This window comes from Trichechus manatus, unplaced genomic scaffold (assembly GCF_000243295.1).
Source record: "Trichechus manatus latirostris isolate Lorelei unplaced genomic scaffold, TriManLat1.0 scaffold00043, whole genome shotgun sequence".
Classification (NCBI taxonomy): Eukaryota; Metazoa; Chordata; class Mammalia; order Sirenia; family Trichechidae; genus Trichechus; species Trichechus manatus.
Window position 1 is genome coordinate 5,308,892 of NW_004443979.1, and position 26,355 is coordinate 5,335,246.

At 34.9% G+C, this 26,355-nt stretch overlaps 1 protein-coding gene across 9 annotated transcripts in view; it reads left to right on the forward strand.

Moving 5' to 3' along the window:
- Positions 1-26,355, forward strand: part of RALGAPA1 (Ral GTPase activating protein catalytic subunit alpha 1) — a 261,573-nt gene that overhangs the window by 156,276 nt on the left and 78,942 nt on the right. For all 9 annotated transcript variants that reach the window (XR_002824118.1, XM_023731458.1, XM_004376508.2 and 6 more), the window contains 5 exons: positions 106-231; positions 3,515-3,573; positions 7,092-7,200; positions 8,528-8,638; positions 11,358-11,426. Coding sequence is in view for 8 of the 9 variants with exons in the window: in XM_023731458.1 (XP_023587226.1) it covers positions 106-231; positions 3,515-3,573; positions 7,092-7,200; positions 8,528-8,638; positions 11,358-11,426 (474 nt within the window). In the remaining variant the exon portion in view is untranslated. The remainder of the gene's footprint in view (positions 1-105; positions 232-3,514; positions 3,574-7,091; positions 7,201-8,527; positions 8,639-11,357; positions 11,427-26,355) is intronic.

Below are 26,355 nucleotides of genomic sequence, written 5' to 3' on the forward strand. Positions count from 1 at the left end.
TCTGTCACTTTCTTGTATAGTATGTCTGGGCAATAAAATGATTTTTCTGATGCTTTAATGGCACAATTAAATACCTTTTTAAGATTTTTAAAATCTCATATGTAGGCACCAAGAGTGGAAGCACAGGTTCTTCTGGGATCGTTGGTTTGCTTTCCCAACTTATATTGTGAACTGTCTGCTCTCCATCCCAACATTCCTGATATTGCTGTGTCTCAATTTACAGATGTTAAGGTAAGAAATCTGTTGCTAGTTTTTAACATTTAAATGACTTTATAGCCATCAAGTATGCTAATAAAATTTGCATTCTTTCTTTTGTTTTTGAAAGCCACATAATTGTTAAAGAACATTATCTAGCCACATCACCCTGAGACTAAAGCTGGAATATCTATTGGAGTATAGCCTTTTTTGTGTTTGTAACTACCTTGGAAACTTTTCTCATCATTTAACCCACTTGCATGTCTGCTTCTTAGTATTCATTCACTAACTCACCAAACATTTATTGAAACATCCTGTGAGCTAGATACTATGCTGCTAATGTAAGGCTTCTAAGACTGAGATGGCAAACTAATCCCTCAGAGAGCATAATTAACTCCCTCTCCCAACTTCCCAATGTGATGAATCAAACAAAGTAATGGAAAATTAGGTTCTGCGACAGGAAGTAGGGGTGGGAATCCCATGTAACTGAAGCATTAAAGGACTTGAATAGAACATGGTGCAAAATTAACCAGTGACTATACAATTATTGGAGCCCTGGTGGCATAGTGGTTATAGAGCTCGGCTGCTAACCAAAAGGGCAGCAGTTCGAATCCACCAGCTGCTCCTTGGGAACCCTATGGGTCAGTTCTACTCTGTCCTGTAAGGTCGCTGTGAGTTGGAATTGACTCAATGGCAACAGGTTTTTTTTTATACAATTACTAATGATATCTGCTCCACATATCTGTAACACTTGTGTTTCCCTTTTTAACATTCATAACACTTCAAATTACTTGTTTTCAGTCTCTGACTTTTTCTTAAGATAAATAAATACAATGAAATGTTATTTACTCTTATATCCTTGGAGCCTAACGCAGTACCTGGCACATTGTATGTACTCAGAAAACATTTGTTCAGCAAGTAAACTTGGCTTGTACATAAAATTGTAAGGGTCAATATAATTTTCAGTGACACGTAATAAAAATTATACAAATTGACCTTTGGTCTGCAGCAATGTAAAGCTTTGATTTCTTCTATTTTTAGAAGATCCTGAAAGTTAAAGATGAGTAATAGTTTTAATATGCTGAGGCAGCTTTGAGTTAGTTAGGAATTAGCCTAGCCTATTGCATACTATCGATATTTCAGAGTGGCTTTTTTTCTGCTGGCCATTGTTAAGGCAGTAATGACTGAATAGATTTTTAAAAACAAAACAGTTTCTTTGTGAAAAAAAAAATTTCCAAAATAAGAGTCAATAATACTTCTGAAGGAAGCAAAAAGCCTAAGAAAATGATGTTTGTTCTTAGTCAGAAAATGAAGATTAGTCAGACTAATGACAAATAATAAAAATTCTGCTTATATCTAAGACCCTTTTGTGAAATCTGTGACTTCCCCAACTTGGCTGTTTGCTCACATGAAACTTTGTACACATTGTCTTGTATTTTGTTTGTTTACAAATCTGCCTTTCTTCCTGGACTATCAACTTAAGAGAGGACCTTTCACATAGAAAGCTCTTGGGCTTAAACAACAGATATCTTCCCAGACCAGCTACTAGGCTAGGAAGGAGCCTTGCTGGCACAGTGGTTAAGCACTCGGCTGCTAACCGAAAGGTTGGTGGTTTGAACCCACCAGCCGCTCTGTGGGAGAAAAATGTGGCAATCTGCATCCATAAAGATTTACAGTCTTGGACACCCGATCCTATAGGGTTGTATGAGTTGGAATCGACTCAGTGGCAGTGGGTTTTTGGACTAGACTAGGTACTAAGTTTACAAGAATAAGTAAAAGGTTACTGCTGTAAAGGAGCTTACATTCTATATAGACAGTAAATTCTTGTTGAATGAAATGAATGAATTATTTTTTAAACGGAATGTACACACTCTTAATCATCAAATTTATTGGCATTCTTGTTCTTCTCAGCCACTACAGTATTTGACCCTGTTGCGGTCCCTGTCCTTAAGTATTTCTTCATTGTTGCACAGATCTATTTTTTGTGTGTGGTAGAAGTTTATATAACAGAACATTTACCATTTCAATATTTTTTACATGTACAGTTCAGTGACATTAATTATGTTCATCATATTGTGCAACCATCACCACTATTCATTTCCAAATGTTTTCATCACCCTTAACAGAAACTCAGTGCCCTCTAACTCCCCTTTTCCCCTTCTCTCTGGCCTCTGGTAACCACTAATATCGTCTCTATACATTTACCTATTCTAGATATTCCATATAAAGTGTGATCATAAACAATGTTTGTCCCTTTGTGACTGACTTGTTTCACTCAGCATGGTGTTTTCAAGGTTTATCCATGTTGTAGCATGTATCAGAACTTCATTTCTCTTTATGACTAATATTCCATTGTATGTATGTAACATTTTGTTTATCCGTTTATCTGTTGATGGACATTTAGGTTGTTTCTGCTTTTTAGCTATTGTGATTAGTGCTGCAGTAAACATTGGTGTACAAGATTCTGTTTACATTCCTGCTTTCAGTTCTTTTGGTTATATTACTAAGAGTGGAATTACTGGATCATTTGGTAATTAAATGTTTATCTTTCTGAGGAACCGATAAACAGTTTTCCACAGGGGCTGCACCATTTTACAATTCCACCAGCAATGGATGAGGGTTCTAATTTCTCCATAACCTTGCCAACACATGTTGTTTTCTCTTTTTTATTATTATAGCCATCTTAGTGGCTGTGAAGTGGTATCTCATTGTGGTTTTAATTTTCATTTCCCTAGTAACTGATGTCATTGAACATCTTGTATTTGTTGACCATTTTTGTATCTACTTTGGTGAAATGTATGTTCAAGTCCTTTGCCCATTTTTTGACTGGGGCGTTTATCTTTCTGTTGTTAAGTTGTAGGAGTTCTTTGTGTATTCTAGATTTTAGACCCTTGTCAGATATATGGTTCCCAAAAACTCCCATTCCCTGCAGAATTCTCCCATTCTGTGGATTGTCTTTTCACTTTGTTGATAAAGTCCTTTGATGCACCAAAGTTTTTAATTTTGATGAGGTACAATTTATCTGTTTCGTCTTTTGCTGCTCGGTATTCATAGCTTTGAGCTATTAATTCTATTTAATTATCTCTCTCATAGTGAGCCTTTACTATTGTTCTAATCAGGAAAAATGGTTACTTTATGAATAATATTAGACTCTTAATTAATTAAAAGTATTTGAGAACAGAGATGACCTGTCTTATTTGACTTTTGTATCTCTAGCACCTGCACAGTACGTGGCCTGTAATGGCTACTTTATAAATATTTGTTAAATGAATGAATGGATTCTTAGTCATAGCTTCTAACTATTTCCCCCTTATTTTAGGAACTTATAATCAAAACTGTATTAAGCTCGGCAAGAGATGAGCCATCTGGTCCTGCACGGTAGGTCATATATTCTTAAACTTGAATAACTATTCTATGTTTGGAATATTATTTTAGAAATAGATTTAATTATTAGAGCAGTCTGGATGCTTTCAGACACACAAAAACTGTTCTGATTTATAAATTTAAGTTATTTGGATGATTAAATACTCTTATTTTTTTCATGATTTAATACTAATCTTTCTTCATTAAAAAAATAAAATCCTAGTCACCTTTTTTAGTAACTTCACCCTCTGTCTATATCTAAAATGATTAGTTTTCATTTTATTTAGGTTCATTTTGCTCTTTCTTCAGATTAAATTTGTAACTGCTATTTATATAGTACCTTGAAATGCAGTTGTAGGTACCCAATGAGTGTTTGTTAAATTGAATTAAAATGTTTTTATTATAGAAAGTAATATATTTAATACAATAGTATATTTTAATATTTATAAATATTTAACCAGGATAGTTTTTCAAAACAGAATGTAACTTACAGGATTTATAAAATGTTTTATTTTTCTAATGTCTTATTAAGAAATGAAAAATGTGGTGTTTCCTTTGTTTTGTTAACCCTTCCACAAAAAGGTTGAGATTTAAATCCACAGGTTTCCAGTAGCACACCATGGTCCTTCCCTTCCCCAAAATATCACTTATTTATATATATCTCTTAAAGCCAATTACGGTACTATTTCATTAACCTCGACGCTGGTCTGTGTTACTAATCCTCTCATTTACATCTCTGCAGAGCTTCCTCTTTTGTAATCATCTAGACTTTTTTTTGACCTAAGGATCATAAAGATACAGATGATAGCTTTGGCCATTTGGATCCTAATTCTGACTTTTAAAACTCTTCTTTTCCTACCAGTTATAGTATTAAATGAGCAGTTTGGTTAAGTAAGACACAGCTGTAGCTCTTTAATTCAACTGCATTTTTTTTTTCACTTAATAGCTAAGTTAACTAAAAACAAATCTCATTGAACAAATTCTTCTTTTACATTAATTCCATTTTAATACTGGACACCTAACTCCAGAAAATGATGCTATCTTTTCTGTTGTTTCTTATATTCATTTCAGGTAGCATTAGACCCAAATTTGCTGATTTTTCAGTATTATTTCTCTAGTCTTTACTATGTTTATAATGACAGCCTTTTAAGTTTATAAGAATTTTCTTATATTATTTCATTTAATTCTTGATGCAGTTATCTCATTTAATCATTGTACTAACACTACTAGATAGGTACAATTACTGTCCTCCTTTTTGTATAGGAAACTAAAGCCCAGAAAATTTAAATAACCTGTCCTATGACCCAGAAGTAGCAGAGCCATGATTAAAACCCTGACAGTTTGTATTCTGAGCCTTATTAGATGCATAAGTAGTAAAGTGGCAGAACCTAGAGCTTCAGATTTTAGATCTCTCGCCTTTTTTTTTTTTTTTTGTTTGAAACCACATTGCTTCTCAAGTGAGAGTGTGAAAGCCTAAAACATAGCTGCCAGAGGTAGACCTTGGAATCATTAATACAATAGCTTGTGTTATTGAGAGTATAGAAAAATTTCAGAACTTGAACCTGAACATTGACTCAACTTGTTTTCCTGTGACGTTTAGGAACATGAGGTCTTAAAAGCTTAAACCCCCCCAATCCTGGATCATTAGCAGTAAATTAAGCCATACTGACAATACTCTAGATTATTTTGACATCTTGGAGAATATAGGAAGTCTCACATGGGGTGGTGGGGTGGGGGGACTCATCTTGTTCTTACTATGTTAAAACAAAAAGCATTAATCGCTTGTGATCCTGATCTCTTCCTTTGGTTAGCTGAATCCATGGAGAGATGTGCTTCACATCATAGTTCTTGTTTACTTTAGGATTAGAACTCTTTCCACTGCTAAACCTGAAACTTGGTTATTTAGATCTTTCTTGTGGTTTTGGTAGTAAACAATTTAGTAGCATTAATGCTTTGATAGACCAAAAGAAGGGATTTAACACCTCCTCACACCCTACAGGAAGAGAAATATTTCTGAATTGTTCTGAAATTTGTTATTCCACTGAATTTAAGTTAAAAATATCAGTATTAGGAAAGGGCCACATAAACCAGAGACTCCATCAGCCTGAGACCAGAAAAACTAGAAGGTGCCTGGCTACCACCAATGACCGCCCTGACAGGGAACACAACAGTGAGTGCCTGACGGAGCAGGAGAAAAGTGGGGTGCAGAACTCAAATTCTAGTAAAAAGACCAGACTTAACGGTCTGACTGAGACTGGAGGGACCCTGGAAGATATGACCCCCAGACTTTCTTTTAACCCAGAACTGAAACCATTCCTAAAGCCAACTCTTCAGACAAAGATTAGACTGGACTGTAAGACATAAAATGATACTCGTGAAGAGACTGCTTCTTAGCTCAAGTAGATACCTGAGACTAAATGGGCAGCTCCTGTCTGGAGGTGAGATGAGATGGCCAAAAGGGACAGGAGCTGGTTGAATGGACACGGGAAATCCGGGGTAGAAAGAGGGAGTGTGATGTCACATTGTAGGGAGAGCAACTAGGGTCACATAACAACGCGTGTATAAATTTTTGTATGAGAAACTAACTTGAACTGTAAACTTTCACTTAAAGCACAATAAAAAAAATAAGTTATTAAAGGTGATGGAAAAATTTGGGAATAGTTAATGGTGATGGTTGAACAACATGATGAACATGATTAATGTCACTGAACTGTACATGTGAATATTGTGAAAATGGCAAATGTTTTGTTACCTATATATTTACCACAGTAAAATTTAAAAAAAATCAGTATTAGGAAATGCCAGGTATACCAGGATACTAGAAGGAGCTGAATTTTTTTATACTTAGAGAAAGCCATTATAAGTATCACGGAAGTCAAAACTTTAACATTCTAATAGAATTCATGGTGATTCTTATCATCAAATAACTTTCTTGCAGCTAAAACTCAGCTAAAGTATATTGCTAGGGAAATAAAGTCCCACAAGACATTAGGGAATAGAACATAATTTCTACAGGTTCTATTTCTGTTGGAATTCCTCATAAGGTATATAAATTTTTATTTGTATTCCCAATTTGCTTTAAAAAGAATTTTGGCTAGCTTTGTTAAATTTAAAAGATAAGAAAATAATATTTATTCTAGCAGATTCATGTTTTTACTTAAGTTCATTTTGCTGGTGTCAGTAAAATTACACTCTTTCCTCTTTGAAAGCAGGTTACATATTTCTTTGGGTAGCTTCGTAGCAACATCTACTTTTTAATATGAATTTGTTGAAAGATCCTATATGTTATACCAGCCTATGATTTGTGTGATAAATTATAATAGAAAATTAGTTTGGGGATTTTGGAGATGTGCCTTCTCCCCACCTTTTCTTCCTTAGCCACCAGCTAATGTGTAGAGTAACAGATTCATTAATTCACGTAAACAGTGCATGCTCATTCTATATCAGTTGGTTGTGGGTGTCTAGGTTGTGGTGATGGTTTCATTTTATTTAGTCACTTTTATTTATATCATTATTGGTTTGTCTTTTCTCAGATGTGTAGCACTTTGCAGTTTAGGTATTTGGATTTGTGAAGAACTAGTCCATGAGTCTCATCATCCTCAAATTAAGGAAGCTCTGAATGTAATTTGTGTCTCCTTAAAGGTATATTAAGATAGTATAGAGTGTGTGATTTTTTTTTTATCTTCTTCAAACGATAATTATATCTTGTGCCCTTAATAAATGTTTTCATTAATTTGCTATTTTATTATTTTCTTAATCCTGACTCTTATCTACACTTAATTTAGGATATCTTTGTGATGACCTATTTTATCTCAAGTTTTTACTTATTTGGCTTTGTTTCTAGAATACATACTAATGACTTCCAAAAAGGAAACCAGTTATTTTAAAAAATACATAGGCTTTTTGGTTTGTTTGTTTCCAACTAATGTTTTTGTAATTTACTCTTTGACCTTTGGCACTTTCTGAACTCTTGGAATGTTTAACTTTTTGGCTTTATCACTCGACTTAAATGCCCCCTTTTAGCCAGAGTAAGATTTGTTCAGAAGTAATAGCCTACTATTTGGAGAATCTGAATGAAGAAATGGATATTTTTTTTAGTCTGTGAAAGGATGCATCCTATTTTTTCTGTCTTAAGACTTGTAACATCTACAGCACCTGCACAGGACTCTAACCATACAAACTACCTAATACTTATTTTTGAATAATGTTATTATTTATTTAACAGATATCTCTGAGTGCATGCTATGTGTGCTAGGTAGAGTGAGGGATACCAGAATGAAAAGGTTTTTTTTTTTTGGTAAATCCTAGCTTCAAGAGATTAATAATATTATAGCTAAGAAAGATTAAAATAAGAGTAATAAAATATGAAAGGCTGAGAATACCAAACGAGTGATACATATAAACTGCTGATTGAGTACAGAGGAAGCAGATATCACTTTGACTTAGATGGGTATCTAAGAGAAGGCTTTGGAAAAGAAGAGACATTTGAATCAGGGCTTGAAAGAGTGGGGTGATGTTTGGACATAGAGTGATAAGCATAAAAATTTTGACTTTATTCTTTAGCCAGTAGGGAGTCATCAGAGAGTTTTAAGCATGGAGAATGTCAGGATCAGAACTATGCTTTAGAAAATTAATTTGGAAGTATTGTGTATAGTAGATTGGAATGGAGGAAAGATTGGTAACAAGATTAGTAGTTTAGCACCTGTTGCAGAAATCCAGATAAGAGAGAACGGAATAAAACTTTAATGAAGACAATCCAAACGTTACAAAGAAAAAGTGAAGTTATACGTGTCTTTAGAATGTATTGTGATTATTTTTTTGCAGCTGTAGATTTTTCTAATTTATTTTAATAAACACCCATGATAAATGTAGTTTGACATAAAGAAACATGTATGAAATTTAAAATTTTTCAGTAGCAAATGCATCAGAAATATTTTGTAAGAATAATAATTTTTTGTTATTATTGCAGTTTACTAATAAAACAGTAGCCTACGTAGCTTGTAACATGCTTCACATGCTGGTTCATTATGTACCTAGACTTCAGATTTACCAGCCTGATTCTCCCTTGAAAATTATTCAAGTAAGTAATTTTTAATTATTTTTTATTACGACGTTGTTAGAGACTTTTAGATTTGAATACCTGGAAATATAAAATAACAATAATTTTATTTAAAATTTGCATAACTAAATAATGCCTTCCCATAATGGTTTTCTGAGATACTAAAGTTTATGACAGTTCTTGGTATTTTATGTTAGGATTTTTGGACAAAGTAAAAGCAATAATTTTTATTAATTGTAGTGAAAATTGAATGCTACATACAAACTTGTGATGCTTGCCATTGTCTTTGTAAATGTATATTTAGCTTCATTATCATTGTTTCCTCTCTTAGTTAATAAAAACATACCATCTTTCCAGTTACCAACATCAGGACATAATTTTGATTCCTTTCCTTTCTTCTTCTAATTCATTGTCTCCTGTAGTTCTGCTACACCTGACTTCAGCATTTATTTCTTGAGATATTGCAGTAAGGCTTTCTAACTGGTTTCCTGGCTTCTAAGGTCTTCCCCACCAAGTCATCATCTCCATTCACGTGACTCTTACCATGTCACTTCTCTGGGGGGAAAAAAGAAAAACAATCTTTCAGTGGTTTTCCTTTGCTATGAAACAAGGCTCAAATTCTTTAGCTGGGAATTCAAGACCTCCAGATAAGGAACCAGTCTGTCTTTCCAGGATCACATGCTAATTTCTTTGAGATACCACGTAGTCCAGGCAACTGAGTCTGCTTGCTGTCACCCAAACATACTCATCACTCTTTTCTTCCTACCTGAAATGTTCTATTCCTTCTCTCTAATCCGCCTTTCAGATAATTAGCTTAAATACTACCTCCTCAAAAAAATAATATTAGTAGCCTTTATTATCTTCATGTAGCATTTTTAGGAAAAATGGAAACTAATATTTATTAAGTACCTACGATGAACTGGTCACCATACCAGTCACCTTTTCGTATGTTATTTAATTCTTAAAAGTTCTTTTGAGGTAGGGTATTATTTTCTCTCCCACTTTTTTTAAGATGAGAGAACTGAGGGTTTAGTAACTACATGAAGTCACAAGCCAACAGAGTGACAAACAGAGTTCAAAACCAAGTCTGAAATTCTAAAGTCCAGGCTTTTTTCTCCTAACCATGTTGGCAGCCTCTATTATAGCATTAAATATTTTGTGTACAGTATTTTAAGTTCCTTTAAGACAAGGGCATTTTTTTTCCTTTATACTTTTTTATGCCTAGAATGACTTTCATGTAGAAAATATGTAGTAATTATCTGTTGAGTTGAATATTGTGTTATTGTTAAGAGCTTGAGTTAGAGAATAGACATACCTGGGTGTAACTAACCTCTGATTCTGCCACTTACTAATTTTGTGACTGTGGACAAGTTACTTAACCCTCGAACTTTACCTATACATTTGGGATAAAAATATCTACCTCGTAGAATGACTGTAAAGACTAAATGAGAAAATAGATGTAAAGCACTTAGCACTTTTTGGTGTGTAAATGTTAATAAATGTTGGCTGCAGCTGTTACTATGTATGTCGGATATATAACATATATATAGGTATGAATGTGCGTAAGTGTATAGAATTTTTGCAGATTGTTTCACTACATGTTATAGTGGTCAGGGGCTATAGATAAATATGAAGAGTTAATATTTCCCACCGCCAGTAAACGAAGAAATGAAATCCCAGAACGGTTATTTATTTACAGAGTTAGGAATAGAAGCCTTATTTTATTACCAGTATTAAGCAGGTGCATCTAATATACAAGGTTCTACTACTGAATAAGCCTTTTCAATACAGTGAAACCTGTGAGAGCTGGAACTCAACGGGACTGCCTTGTTTTTCTGGATCTTGCAAGTTTTCTGCCTTTGACAGGGTGCAGTCTTACCACTTTTCTTTTGTTCTCTATTATTGGAAAATGTTTGAGTTTGCCTTCTCCGATAGGTTTCCGCCTTACACAAGTTCTGGCTTTTGCAGGTTTTACTGTATATTAAGAGGAATGTTAATGCATTGAAACAATAATCTGTAAAATTTAATAGCATACAATAAAAATACAGTAAATTTACCTCTAGACTTTTTCTACATGAATGAAAAAAAACTGAATGCGACTAAGTGATTTCCAAAGTAAATGATGACACTATATGAGTATTTCTGCCTTATTTAATAAGTCTTTTTAACTGTTATTTCATATTCTCTATATCAAATTTATTTGAATAATATTCAGTGTATGTGTTAAATGAAAAACTTAGGTTATAAAATACCCATTTAAAAAAAAAAGCATGTATGAACATATATACATAGAAAGGTACACATCTGGAGGTCATGAATTCCCATGTAAAGAATTTGGGCATTGTTTTATAGAAAGTAAAGACAGCACAGATTTCTTAAGGCCATTGGATTGCAAATGGTTTTTATATAGCTTTTTTCTTGTCTTTATCTTCTTGTTTTACTCTAATGAACGTATGTTATTTATGTTTAAACATACTGATTCACCCCCATGAAATGAATTTGGAAAAAATCTATCTGTAGTTGACATATATAATTTAGACTCTATACATGAGGATTATAAATGATAGTTCAGTATACTCGAAAGCTTACCTTTTAAAAATTACTTTGAAACAACAGTGTTGATGTAATTAGCATAAATTTCAAACAGTATATTTTATATCACTTACACATTTAACAATTTAAGTTTTAGGATGTGCCATTAATTTACCATATTTTCAGCCCAGTTTTTTTTCCCCTACAGATCCTAATAGCCACTATCACCCATCTTTTGCCAAGTACAGAAGCTTCATCTTATGAAATGGACAAGAGGGTAATTTAAATTTTGTTTGCTGTTTAATATGTGGCTATCCAGTAAAATATATATTTCAAAAATTTAAAGTTGTATCTATTTGCATGATAAATGTCAATACATCTTGTTTTTAAAAACAACTATTGTGGGAAATAAGAACCTTGGTGGCACAATGGTTAAGTGCTCGGCTACTAACCAAAAGGTCAGTGGTTTGAATCCACCAGCTGCTCCATAGGAGAAAGATGTGGCAGTCTGCTTCTGTAAAGATTACAGCCTTAGAAACCCTGTGGGGCAGTTCTACCCTGTCCTATAGGCTTGCTATGAGTCAGAACCGACTCCACAGAAATGTTTGTTTTTTTTTTAATAGTGTGAAATATGTATTTCCATATTTATATGTAACTAAATTATATTTTAATTCAATTTTCAAGTTATTCATGACCATTTGATAAAGTCTTGGAACCTCAGGGTTGTAAGAAATCTTGGAGGTCATCTTGTCCACTTATGCATGAACGTTATTAATTCTGAGGAATCCATCGACTCTGAAAGCAACCACTCATATTTTGTATAATTGTCATTAGTAAAAGACACTTCCAGTAAGGATAGTATATATAATACATAGGAATGTGTCACTTGGGGCAAAACATTCCCTCTGACTGCTGAAAAGTTCTATAAGGTGGCATATACCTCAATACAGTTATTATGAGAATCCTTTAATTATTTCAGATATTATATTTTTCAATTATAGAGTTTCTATTTGGTTTCTTTTTACAGTTTCCATATCTTTCCTGAATTCTGCATCTCTTTATCCATTATATCCATCTTCTTTTATAGATTCTTTAACATATTTATCATAGTTATTTTTAAGTCCTTATCTACTAGATCCAAATCTGGATCATCTCTGAGTCTGTTTCTGTTGAATTATTTTCTCTTGACTAAGGGTTCCATTTTCCTGTTTCTTCATATGTCTGTTAATTTTTTATTATATACCAAACATTGTGGGTAACATGTTGTAGAGATCCTAGATCTATGCTGCATAGTATGGTAGCTACTGGCCACATGTGGCTTTAAAGTTAAATAAAAAGTTTACATTCAGTATTCAACTCCTCATTCACATTAGCCACATTTCAAATGCTAACTAGCTACATGTGGCTAGTGGCTACCATATTGGACAGTGCAAATATAGACACGTTCATCACTACACAAAGTTCTATTAGACAAGACTGCAGTAGATTTTATTTCCTCTGAAAATTATTTTTTTCCTTTCCACTGCTACTTCCTAATCTTGAGTTCTGTCTTCCAGATGTCCAGATCCCACATTTCTTAATCATACCGTGTTAAGATTTCAAGTATGCTTTCTTACTTATGTTCTGTAACAGAACTCTGAAGCTGTACTTATGTTTCTTTGCTTATTCCCACTTGTTTTCTTTTGTTACGTGTATACCTTTCACACTTATGTAATTTCCATGTTATTCTTTCTATCTTCTGTTTCACTGATTTCATGTATTTGCTTCACAGTTTTTTCTTCCCTTTTGTATTCAGTTTAAAACCCATTTGATCAGATCATCTAGCTGTTCATAAGTAACATTCTTTATCTTTAAAAGATACATGTACTCCATTCTTAGCCAAGAGGCCCTTATTTTAATACCTTAGAATATAGTCTAGATTTCCAAATCCAGTTTGTGAACAATATCTGGATAACTGCTTAGTCATTTTCCTAGATTTTTTTTTTTTTAAATTGTGCTTTAGATGAGAGTTTACAGCTCAAGTTAGTTTCTCATATAAAAATTTACACACACATTGTTATGTGACCTTAGTTGCTATCCTTATAACGTGACTGCACACTTCTTCTTTCAACCTCAAATTTCCCGTGTCCATTCAACGAGCTCCTATCCCTTTCTGCCTTCTTATCTTGCCTCCAGACAGGAGCTGCCCATTTAGTCTCGTATATCTACTTGAAATAAGAAGCACACTCTTCACGAGTATCATTTTATGTCCCATAGTCCAGTCTATTCTTTGTCTGAAGAGTTGGCTCTGGGAATGGTTTTAGTTCTGGGTTAACAGAGAAGGGGGCCATGTCCTTTGGGGTTCTTCCAGTTTCAGTCAAACCATTAAGTATGGTCTTTTTACTAGAATTTGAGTTCTGCACCCCACTTTTCTTCTGCTCCATCAGGCACTCTCTGTAGTGTTCCCTGTGAGGGTGGTCATTGGTGGTAGCCGGGCACCATCTAGTTCTTCTGGTCTCAGGCTGATGGAATCTCCAGTTTATGTGGCCCCTTTTGTCTCTTGGGCTAATATTTTCCATGTGTCTTTGGTGTTCTTCATTCTTCTTTGCTCCAGGTGGGTTGGGACCAATTGATGCATCTTAGATGGCTACTCGCTAGCTTTTAAGACCCCAGATGGCACTCACCAAAATGGAATGCAGAACATTTTCTTAATAAACTTTGTTATGCCAGTTGACCTTGATGTCCCCTGAAACCATGGTCCTCAGACCCCTGCCCCTGCTGCTCTGTTCCTCAAAGCGTCTGGTTGTGTTCAGGAAACTTCTTAACTTTTGGTTTAGTCCAGTGGTGCTAACTTCCTCTGTGTTGTGTGTTGCCCTTCCCTTCACCTAAGATAATTCTTTGTCTACTATCTAGTTAGTGAATTCCCCTCTCCCTCCTTCCCCACCCTCGTAACCATCAAAGAATGTTTTCTTCTGTGTTTAAACCTTTTCTTGAGTTCTTATAATAGTGGTCTAATACAGTATTTGTCCTTTTGCGACTGACTAATTTCACTTAGCATAATGCCTTTCAGATTCATCCATGTTATGAGATGTTTCGCAGATTCATCATTTTTCTTTATCGTTGCATAGTATTCCATTGTGTGAATATACCATAATTTGTTTATCCATTCATCTATTGATGGGCATCTAGGTTGTTTCCATCTTTTTGCTATTGTGAACAGTGTTGCAAGGAACCTGGGTGTGCATATATCTATTCGTGTGATGGCTCTTATTTCTCTAGGATATATTCCACGGAGCAGGATTGCTGGATCATATGATACTTCTATTTCTAGCTTTTTAAGGAAGTGCCAAATCAATTTCCAAAGTGGTTGTACAATTTTACATTCCCACCAGCAGTGTGTAAGTGTTCCAGTCTCCCCACAACATCTTTAACATTTATTATTTTGTGTTTTTTGGATTAATGCTAGCCTTGTTGGGGTGAGATGATATCTCATTGTAGTTTTGATTTGCATTTTTCTAATGGCTAATGATTGTGAGCATTTCCTCATGCATCTGTTAGCCACCTGAATGTGTTCTTTGGTGATGTAACTGTTCATATCCTTTGCCCATTTTTTGATAGAGTTATTTGTCTTTTTGTGGTTGAAGTTTTGCAGTATATTGTAGATTTTAGAGATTAGACCCTGATCAGATATGCTGTAGCCAAAATTTTTTTCCCAGTTTATAGGTTGTCTTTTGACTCTTTTTGGAAGTGTTTGGTTTATAGGAGCTCCCAGTTATCTAGTTTCTCTTCTGGTGTTTGTGCATTGTCAGTAATGTTTTGTATTCTGTTTATGCCATGTATTAGGGCTCCCAGCATTATCCCTATTTTTTCTTCCATGATCTTTATCATTTTAGATTTTATATTTAGGTCTTTGATCCATTTTGAGTTAGTGCATGGTGTGAAGTATGGGTCTTGTTTCAGTTTTTTTTTGCAGATGGAGATCAGCTATGCCAGCACCATTTGTTAAAGAGACTGTCTTTTCCCCATTTAAGAGACTTGGGCTTTTGTCGAATATCAGCTGCTCATAGGTGGATGAATTTACATCTGGATTCTCAATTCTGTTCCACTGGTCTATGTATCTGTTGTACCAGTGCCAGGCTGTTTTGACAACCGTGGAGGTATAATAGGTTGTAAAATCAGGTAATGTGAGGCCTCCCACTTTATTCTTCTTCTTCAGTAATGCTTTGCTTATCCGGGGCCTCTTCCCTTCCCGTATGAAGTTGGTGGTTTGTTTTTCTGTCTCATTGAAAAATGTCGTTTAAATGTGGATCGGGATTGCATTGTATCTGTAGGTTGCTTCGGGTAGAATTGACATTTTCACAATGTTGAGTCTTCCTATCCATGCGAAAGGTATGTTTTTCCACTTATGTAGGTCTCTTTTGGTTTCTTGCCGTAGTGTCTTATAGTTTTCTTTGTATAGGTCTTTTACATCTCTGGTTAGATTTATTCCTAAGTATTTTATCCTCCTGGGGACTATTGTAAATGGTATTGATTTGGTAATTTCCTCTTTGAAGTTGTCTTTGTTGGTGTAGAGCAATCCAACTGATTTTTGTATGTTTATCTTGTATGCTTATACTTTGCTGAAATCTTCTGTTAGTTCCAGTAGTTTTCTTCTGGATTCTTTGGGGTTTTCTGTGTATAAGGTCTCCCAGATTATCTTTGTCTTCCAAAGGCCTAGACATTGATTTGAAAAGCTCTACTATCAAGTTTTTTTTCCCTACCTTGTTAATTCAGTAAACGTTTATGGAACATAGAATATGTGTGTGGTATTTTGCTAGACACTAGTAAAATAGTCTCTGCTCTTATGGAATTTAAAGATTGGAGAGATAAGTGACGCAATACATTATAATAAGTACTTATTATAAAAAGTTAAAAAATATATAAGATACAGGGTAGGATAGAGGAAGAAGTAGTTAGTTATCGAGGCAGTGGGAACTTATTTGGGGAAACCTTCCTTGAAGATAGATAGGGTTTTCTACATTGATGAAGACAAGGGATGTAGACAAGAGAGTTATTCCAAGTGGAGAGGATAGGACGTGTAAAGTCATGGAAGTGTAAAATAGCACAGTGTGTTTTGGGGAAACAATAAGCAGTTCCATGTTTTAGGATATAAAGTACAAGATTGAGAGTAGGAGAAAATGAGGCTTCAGAGATAGGAAAGGGCCAGTTTACAAAGGGCCTTGAATACCATACTAAGAACCTTGGACTTTGGTCTTTCTTTAAGGAGTTTTAATGCACGATGAAATATGATCATATTTGTGAAAGATAATTTGAGAAAGTGTGAAAGTTAACTTAAGAAATGATTTGGCAATTGTATAACAATCATATCTACAAGAAGTGTTGGTGAAATCCACAATTAAGGAATACAGAAAAAAAAAAGCAGGATTATTGGGGGAAGATTAGTTTCCATTTTCATTGTGCTGTATGTAAGGAGTAAGTTAATATCCTGTAAAGCAATTATATACCTAAATTTCGAGGCTAGAGATAAAATTGTTACATTGTCAGCACCTGAGTAGTTTTAAAACTGTGGGAATACACCCACTCCTTACTTATCAACATGATTAGGTTCCAAATACCAGGTTGTTATGCAAAAATGGAGGATGACCACATCAGATCACAAAATGGAGGATAACTACATCATTAAATAACTGCATAAATACATCGTTATATAACTGTCAGATTGCATCATTACGTTTAACTGCCAAACCACTGAACAGCATGGCCCAGCCAAGTTGACACATAAGCTTAACCATCACAGTCAGCATTACTCTCACCTCCCACCTCAGTGTTCATTACTGGCAGACGTATGTCATTAATGTGCAAAATAGTTGAATAGTAGATTTTTTACTATTGTTATAAATGCAAGATGTCAGATAACGAGATAGTTGGTAAGTGAGCAGTAGATGTATATGAGATTGCAAGACATTGTAGAATAAGAATTAGCGGAGTATAGCATCTTGAGGAATCACAACAATTAAAGAACAGAAGAAGAAGAGGATTCAGGAACAGTAACTGAGAAGGACCAGCTGGAGAAGTAGGAAGAGGTCAAGGTCCAGGAGAGAGTAATGACTTAAAAAGTGAAATTAAATAGTCGCCAAGATTCTTTTCTGATTTCTAATGTTATCATTTGCTCTTATACAAATCAGAAGAGCAAATAATAGCATTTTTGAACTAATGCAGATATTTAGTCGTATCCTAGATATATGCCTGAGATAAATAGCACACTATTCAATTTACCGTTTTAAAGCTATGTATCAGTCATCTCTGTACCACTCAGCAGGGACTTACCATTCAGCATGGTTTGTCCCATCTTTCTTGAGCCGGTAGCATATTTTTTTAAATTCCTTCAATATGCTTTATCAACCTAGGCATCTTCAGAATGTCTGGTCTTCCTCTCTGTGGGATGAACAATAGAATATTATTTAACACCACTGTTTCTTCTCCACTGTGTTTTATTCCACTACTTTTTATTCTCTTGAGTCAGGTTTTGATTACCTTCTGTCTTATTAGAAACTTATATATTATATGTAGACAAATATATACAAATTGAATTCTTTTAATTATTATTTTTCAAGAGCTAGTCTTTTCATGCAAGCCACAGTATAAGGAGGCATCACGTGTAGCATTCAGATTGCTTATAGTAGACATAGCTGGTGCTTACATCTTTCCTTTCCCTCAAATTTTTTAGAGTATGAAGAAATTTTATATAGTTCAGGAGTTTTTAGAAGATTTTTTAAATGATTTGTCATAATTGGTGAATGTAACCTTATAATTTTTAAAAGATAAATGCAGTAAGAATAAAGAAAAAAAGAACATTTATATAGTGACTTTTTAAAAAGTCATGTGCCACGCAGTGTGTACTTTATATGCATTATTTCAACTTCAAAACAACCTTATCATTTTGATAGATACTGTTTTCATCCCCATTTTTCAGAGAAAATTGAAACTCAGAGAAGTTAAGTAAGTTGCCCAAATTCATACAATGGTTAGTAAGTAGTAGAGCCAAGCTGGAGCCTGTGATTGGCTGACACCAAATTTCATGCTGTATTTTCATTTAGAAACATCCATTCCAAACTTTCATTTTCAAGTTGGAATCATTTTTCTATTAACATAATTTCAGATTAACAGAAAAGTTGCAAAAATAGTAAAAAGAATTCTTTGTACTATTTACCACATTTTACAACATTTATTTATTCCTCTGTGTTTATGTATGTATGTATGTGTGTGTATATGTGTATGTGTACACACACATATGTACATACATACACACGTATACCCACTCCTCACTTACCAATTTGGTTAGGTTCCAAAGACCAGCTTGTTATGCCAGTATCGGCATTATGCAAAAATGGAGGCTGACCACATCAGATCACAGAATGGAAGATGACTACATCATTATATAACTACCAAATCACATCATTGCATAACTGCCAAATTACATCATACATAACTGGCAAGCTACTGAGAATCATGGCTCAGCCAAGCCGGCACATAACCTTAACCATCACAGCCAGCATTACTCTCTTACTCTCCTCTCAGTCCTGGCATTTGTTACTGCCAGACGTACGTTATTAATACGCAAAATAGTCTATTAGTAGGTTTTTTACTATTGTCGTAAATGCAAAATGTCAGATTGCAAGATAGGCGATAAGTAAGTGTATACATACGTTATACACAGCACACACACATATGTGCGTATATATATATAATGGGAGAGAAATATGTTTGTACCACTAACTGTTGTGGAGGTTTTTTTTTTTTTTAAATCAAGACATTCTCTTACATAACTGCAGTGCAGTTATGAGCATTAGGACATTAACATTGCTGTTAACTATAGATCTTATTCAGATTTCATCAGTTGTCTCAATAATGTCCTCTTCTGCAAAAGGAAATCTCAAATTATGTGCTGCATTCAGTTATCATATGTCTTTAGTGTCCTGTAACCTAGAACAGTTGTTCAATCTTTCTATGTTTCTTCACCTTGGCATTTTTTAAAAGTACATTTCAGTTATTGTATAGAAAGTCCATCAATTTTGATTTGTCTGGTATTTCATCATTATTAGATTTAAGTTATGCATTTTTGGCAGGAATCCCTCAGGAGATTTTGTGCACCTCTCAGTACAGCATATTAAGAGGCACAGATGTCAATTTGTCCCATTACTGATGGTGTTAACTTTGATCATTTGTTTAAAGCACTATCTGCCAAGTTTCTCCATTGTAAAGCTATTATTTTACCCTTTCTAATTAGTAAGTATCTTGTGGGAAGATACTTTGAGGCTATATAAATGTTACTCTTTAAACTTTCACTAACAGGTTTTGCCAACCATTGATGACTCTTTCTTGAATTAATTATTGTTATGATAGTTGTCAAATAGTGATTTTCTAAGTCCATCATTCTTCCTGTATGCATTAGTTGGCTTTCTAGTGTAAAGAAGTGTTCCTTTCTTCCCTGTACCCCCTCCTTCCTTCCTTCCTCCTTCCCTCCCTCCCTCCCTCCCTCTTCTTCCCTTTCCTCCCTCCCTCCTCCCTTCCCTCCCTCCCTACTCCCACCCCTTGGCTTGTGATTCTCATTTTATTTAATGAATTTATCCTTAATTTTTTACTATCAGTATTTATTTTGATGCTCAGAATGTCCCAGAGTGAGCCAATGAGAACCCTTTCAAAGTGGCTCCTTTTCCTTTTAACGTATCCCCATTATTCTTTGAGTATGTTCTTAATTTCTGTCACTGTATGATTTTCCAGGCTCATACTTTCCCTACCCCAGCCCTAGGGTATTTCTCCAAGGAACCCTGGTTCCATTGAGTGGAGAATGGTATTAAAAAATCAAGATCTAAGAGCTAGGTGTGTACATTGCTATTGGGTAGCATTTCTTTTAGGCCCTCTGAGCAGATAGAACTAAGAAATAGATAATATAACACATAAATTAATATATATTTTACCCTTTAGCTATCTATATGTATTAAAAACAATGAGTTTACTCTGACACCTCTAATTCTAATCCATCACCACAAAGTTAAGTGTGCCCTTCTCCTTTTTATATCTATAATTCCCTGCTCCAACAATGAGAAGCCTAGCTCTCATTATCCACAATATATTTACTTCTTTGCACAGTTCTAGGAGAAAAAGCAAGTGTTGAAAATATTTTGTCTCATTTTTTTCAGATGTCTTTTGACTATTTATAGTGGGTTTGTTCTTTGTGTGTTTAGTTGCTTTTTGGAAACAATTTTATGTGGTCAGTTTATCAGTCTTTTCTTCCATGTTGTGTCTGGCTTTTGAGTCATAGTTAGAAGGCCTTTCACTATACCCTGGATAGGTGCCCTGATGGCGCAATGGTTAAACACTTAGCTGCTAACCAAAAGGGTCAGCAGTTTGAACCCACCAGCTGCTCCACAGGAGAAAAGACCTGGTGATCTCCTATCAAGATCACAGCCTAGGAAACTCCATTGGGCAGTTCTACTCTGTCCTATAGGGTCAATATGAGTCAGAATCAACTCAACGGCATACAACAACAAAACAACATACCCAGGATAAAAAGTTCTATGTTTTCTTCTAGTATTTGTGTGGTTTCATTTTTACATTTTGATGCCTGATCCATTTGTAGTTTATTCTGGATGTTATATGATCTGAATCTAATTGTTGTTTTTACAGATGTATAACCAGATTTCTGAGTACCCTTTCTTAAAAAGTTCATCTTTGCCCTTTAGCAAATAATCAAGTTTCATATTTACTTGGGGCTGTTTGTTGAGTTTCTGTGTCAGCAGTTCTCAAACTTTTTGGTTACAAGATCCCTTTAACATTGTTTAATATTATTGAGAACCTCAAATAGCTTTTGTTCATGAGGATTATTTTTTGTTCACTTGATCTGTCTTCTACTTACAGTAGTGTGGTAAAATCTCCTATTATTAGCATTTATATATTTCCTTACGTCTTTTGTAATTTTTGCTTTATAAAGGTGATGACTGTTATTTGATACATAGATATTCATAAATTTTTATCTTCATTTTGAAGAGTAGCTTTTAGCATTAATGATTTTTGGGTTGAATTCTAATTTGCCTGGTGTACCTTTCTCCATCCCTTTAATTTTAACCTTTGTGAATCTTTTTTTGTTTAACTGTATCTCTTGTATGGAGCAAGAACTTGAGTCTTAACTTAGTAAGCCTAATTGAAAATCTTTTTCTTTAATTTGGAAACTTAAACTCTTTCTGATAAGATTCATATTTTTGGTCTCGATTCTGTTATTTTATGATTATTATGCATATTATGTTTTCTGTGTTTCTCTGTATGATGTATTTCTTTTGTTCTTTTATTTTTTAAGCTTCTTTTGGTATTCAGGAAGTTTCATACTTTTGTTCTAGTGGTTATCTTTGTACAGATACCTTTTTTAATGCCTTTATTCTCTTGTTTTCTTATTTAACCTTTTACTATCTTGTTTGTGATTATTTAATGGTATCTTTTTACTCTTGTCTGTTGCCTCCGTATTAATCAGTGAGCTTATTTACTTTGCTTTCTTTCTCTTCTCCATTTTTAGTTACATTAGTTCTGCACATAACATATAAGAATAATAGAATATTCTTCCACACTTATTTCTACCTGTTTTAAAATTGTAGATCTGGATCTGTAATTAAGTAAATCAAATGCTCACCATTAGTCTTTTTGCTGCATTTTCCCGTAACCAACTGTTGATAAGATGAAGTTCATCTTTAAGACAAGCTCACGAATACAGAATTTCCTGAGTTTTTGCATATTTAAAACCTTTTCTATAACTTTGATGCTTGGAAAAACAGCTTGACTAGATAGGGAATCCATGGTTTACACTTTTTTCCTTGAGTTTTTTTTTTTCTTTTTTTTTTTTAAATGCTGCCTTGCATCGTATATTGTTTTTGAGAAGTCTGATGGCAGACTTATTCTCTTGTCCTTGTAAGTTATTTGATCTTTTTGCCTGGAGGCTCTGAAATTTTTTTCTTTATTTTTGAAGTATAATAGTTTTATTAGGATGTGTGTTGGAGTTGATCACTGCTGGTCAGATATCCCTGGCATCTGGTGGGCCTATTCAATATATATAGATTCAGATCTTCTTTTATTTCTGTAAGGTTTTTTGGATTATACTTTTCAGTATTAGTTCTGGTACATTGTTTTGTTTATCTTCTTAAGGGACCCCAATTACATATAAATTGGATTTTCTTTTTCTGCCTTCCATTGTAAGCACTTTCCCTCGGGCACTTTTTACCTTTTTCTTTATCTCATTTTCATTCTCATGGTTGTTTGCCTGCCGTTCTTCAGTGTCCCTTATTAAGTTTAGGTTTGGTTTTTGTTTCCAAATTTAGTCTTCTTTAGACATCTTATAATTCAGTCTTCATTTCTATTATAATTTTATCTTTTTCTTTTAATCCTTTTCTAACTTGAATCAATTCTTCTTTTCTTGGCTTTTTAATTTCTGATTTAAGGTTTTTCTTTCATATCTAAATGCTTGTTTGAGGAGTTTTATGTCCATCAGTATTTTAAAAAAATTTTTTTATAGTCTGGCAGGATTGTACATTTTCACCCTTTTTCTTTTCACTACATGTTTTTCTAAAGGATACCTGTCCTTTCCCTCTTAGCCTCTCTGCCAAAGCATTACATTTCATGTGCACACTTTTAAGTCTCTACTCAGTACTCTGGGACACTAGTACACTTTTTCAGTATTTTCACAGTTAGGGTGAACTCTTTCTTTCTGGCATAGATTTTAGATCAATCTTAGGTTCACAGCTGTTTCCCCTCTTCTCTCTCTCATAGTTTTTCCCAAACTGCCCTTGCTCTTCATGAAAAGCTTGCACTGGGAGAATGGGAAAAAAGCTTGCTGGCATTTGATTTTTATTTTTCTACTTACAGGTAATTTTAACTTTGGATGTTCTCTGTCTTCTGATTATACTGATGGTGTAGATTTTATGTAGTTTTATTGGTTCTAATTATTCTTTACTGTTTTTTTGGAGGATATGTTGGGAGATTTAGACCAGAATTGGCTGCTGAAGTTGGAAAATTGGACTCTTTCTTAACTCTAACAGTCAACAAATTTCTTCTTGCTACTGACTGCCACTTTCATAACACTAATTGTCACTTTGATGACGCTAATTGTTATTCTTTATCCAATACAATGGACCACATAGATAACTTCTATTTTACTCTACATTTCATATAATTTTTTTCTTTTTTTTTTGGCCGGGGTGGGGGAGGGGCGGGGAGTGGGAGTGATAGCATACATTAGTTTAAGTGTCCAGTAGAAAGATTCATTTAATAAAACAAGTACCAATCTCAGGAAGTACCTAAGGTAGTCGTTCTGGCAGAATACCCAGTAAGACGTTGTTAAATTAGAAAAGGAAAGTAGCAGTGATGTAATCCATATGGAGTATAAAACCTGTCATTTGTGTCCCATTCTTTGTGCAATTAAATAAGATAGTTAATTGATATCTGTTGTCTTTTAAGCTCAGTGTTTGTATATTAATTTTAAAATCTTTTTAATATTTGTTTTTATTATGCTTAATAATGTTTAAATATGCTTGTCCTAACATGTATGAGAGAGAAACCCACTTTCATGTTCATATACAACTTTTTTTTTTAACGTTTTATTGAGGTTTAGGTGAAAGTTTACAGAGCACATTAGTTTCCCATTCAACAATTTATGTACATTTTGTTTCATGACATTAGTTGTAATCCCCTTAGTGTGACAGCACTCTACGCCTTTCTTCCCTGGGTTCACCATTTCCATTTGCCCATCTTTTCTGCCCCTTCCTGCCTTCTGAACTTTGTTTTCAGGCAAATGCTGCCCTTTTGGTCTCGTATAGTTGATTGTCCGGAGAAGCACGTTCCTCACGGGTATTATCGTTCACTTCATAGATCTGTCTGTTATCTGGCTGAAAGGTGATCTGTGGAAGTAGGTGTAGTTCTAGGTTTGAAGGGTGTCTATAAGGACCATAGTGTCAGGGGCTCCACCAGTCTCTATCAGACCAGTAAGTCTGATCTTTTTTATTAATTTGAATTTTGTTCTACTTTTTCTCCCACTCTGTCCAGGAGCTTGTATTGTGATCCTAATCAGAGCAGTCAGTAATGGTAGCTGGGCACCATCTAGTTCTTCTGGTCTCAGGCTAGTGTAGGCTGTAGCTCATGTTGTCCGTTAGTCCTTTGGACTTAATTGAGTCTTTGATTTTCCTCACTCTTGTTTGCTCTGGTTTGGAAGAGACCAATAGTTGTATCTTAGATTGCTGGTCACAAGCTTTTAAGACCCCAGACATTACTCAGCAAAGGAGGATGTAGAGTATTGTCTTTATAGACTATGTTATGCCACTTGGCCAAGATGTCCCTGGAGACTGTGGTCCTAAGCCCTCAAGCCCAGTGACCCAGTCCCACAAGGTGTCTGATTATGACTGAGAAGTTTTCATAACTTTGCCCCCTTTGTGCTCTGCTATATACACAAATATATTTGCAGCACACACAGATGCGTATTTGCAGCACATACAAATGCGTATGTAGAAGTATCCTTTGCCAAACCTATATATGCTCGTGGGTGTACAACTCCCATACACCATTCCACACCTGTTCAGCTTACATATATCTACCTGTGTATCCAGTCATAAATTATTGTTTGTTATTACTGTTATTACAGGATTGTGTATGTAATAATATTTACCATTGTTTCCTTTTACTCTTGTGTTCCTCCCAGTGTCTTCCTGTAGTCATGTTGCGCTGACATCCCCCTTATTGTGTATTGTCTTTCCCTTCACCCAGGTTAATACATGTCTATTATCTAGTTAATGATTTTCCCTCCTTCCTCCTCCCATCCCTGGTAACCATCAAAGAATGTTTCTTTCTGTGTGTAAACTGTTTCTTGAGTTCTTAAAATAGTGCTCTCATACAATATTTGTCCTTTTGTGACTAACTTATTTCACACAGCATAATGCTCTCCAGGTTCTTCCTTGTTGTGAGATGTTTCATGGATTCCTCATTGATCTCTTTTTTTAAATTGTACTTTAGATGAAGGTTTATAGAACAAATAGTTTCTCATTAAACAGTTAGTGCACATATTGTTTTATAACATTGGTTAACAACCCTGCGACATGTCAACACTCTCCTTTCTCGACCTTGGGTTCCCTATTACCAGCTTTCCTGTCCCCTCCTGGCTTCTAGCCCTTGTCCATGGGCTGTTGATTCCCATTAGTCTCATTTTGTTTTATGGGGCTGTCTCATCATTGGCTGAAGGGTAAACCTTGGGAGTGGCTTCATTACTGAGCTAAAAGGGTGTCCAGGGTCCATACTCTCAGAGTTTCACCAGTCTCTGTCAGGCCAGTAGGTCTGGTCTTTTTTTGTGAGTTAGAATTTTGTTCTACATTTTTCTCCACCTTTTTCTGGGACCCTGTTGTGATCCCTGTCGGAACAGTCAGTGGTGGTAGCTGGGCACCATCTGGTTGTACTGGACTCAGTTGGGTGGAGGCCGTGGTAGCTGTGGTCCATTAGTCCTTTGGAGTAATCTTTCCCTGGTATCTTGTTTTCTTCATTCTCCCTTGCTCCCAAAGGGGTGAGACCAGTGGAGTATCTCAGATGGCTGCTCACAGGCTTTTTTAAATTTTTTTTTTTATTACTGTACTTTAGATGTAGGTTTACAGAACAAAGTTTTTCATTAAACAGTCAGTACACATATTGTTGTATGACATTGGTTAACAACCCCCTGACATGTCAACACGCTCCCTTCTCAACCTTGAAGGACCTTTTTTTTTTTTGGTGAAAATATACATAGCCAAAGATAGCACCATTTCAAAAATTTCTACGTTTACAATTCAGTGACATCAGTTACATTTTTCCAGTTGTGCTGCTATTCTTACTATCCTTTTCCAAATTATTCCATCACCGTTATCTTCAACTCACTGTCCCCTAGGCTTCCCATCAGACCTCTTGAGTTGCTGTTGTCAATTTGATCTCACATAGAAAATTCTTTTTTTTTGTACTTTAGATGAGGGTTTACAGAACAAGTAGTTTCTCATTAAACAGTTAGTACACATATTGCCCTATGACAATGGTTAACATCCCCACGACATGTCAACACTGTCCCTTCTCAACCTTGGGTTCCCTATCACCAGCTTTGCTGACCCCTCCTGCCTTCTAGTCCTTGTCTGTGGACTGCTGTGCTTCATTAGTCCCATTTTGTTTTAGGGGGCTATCCA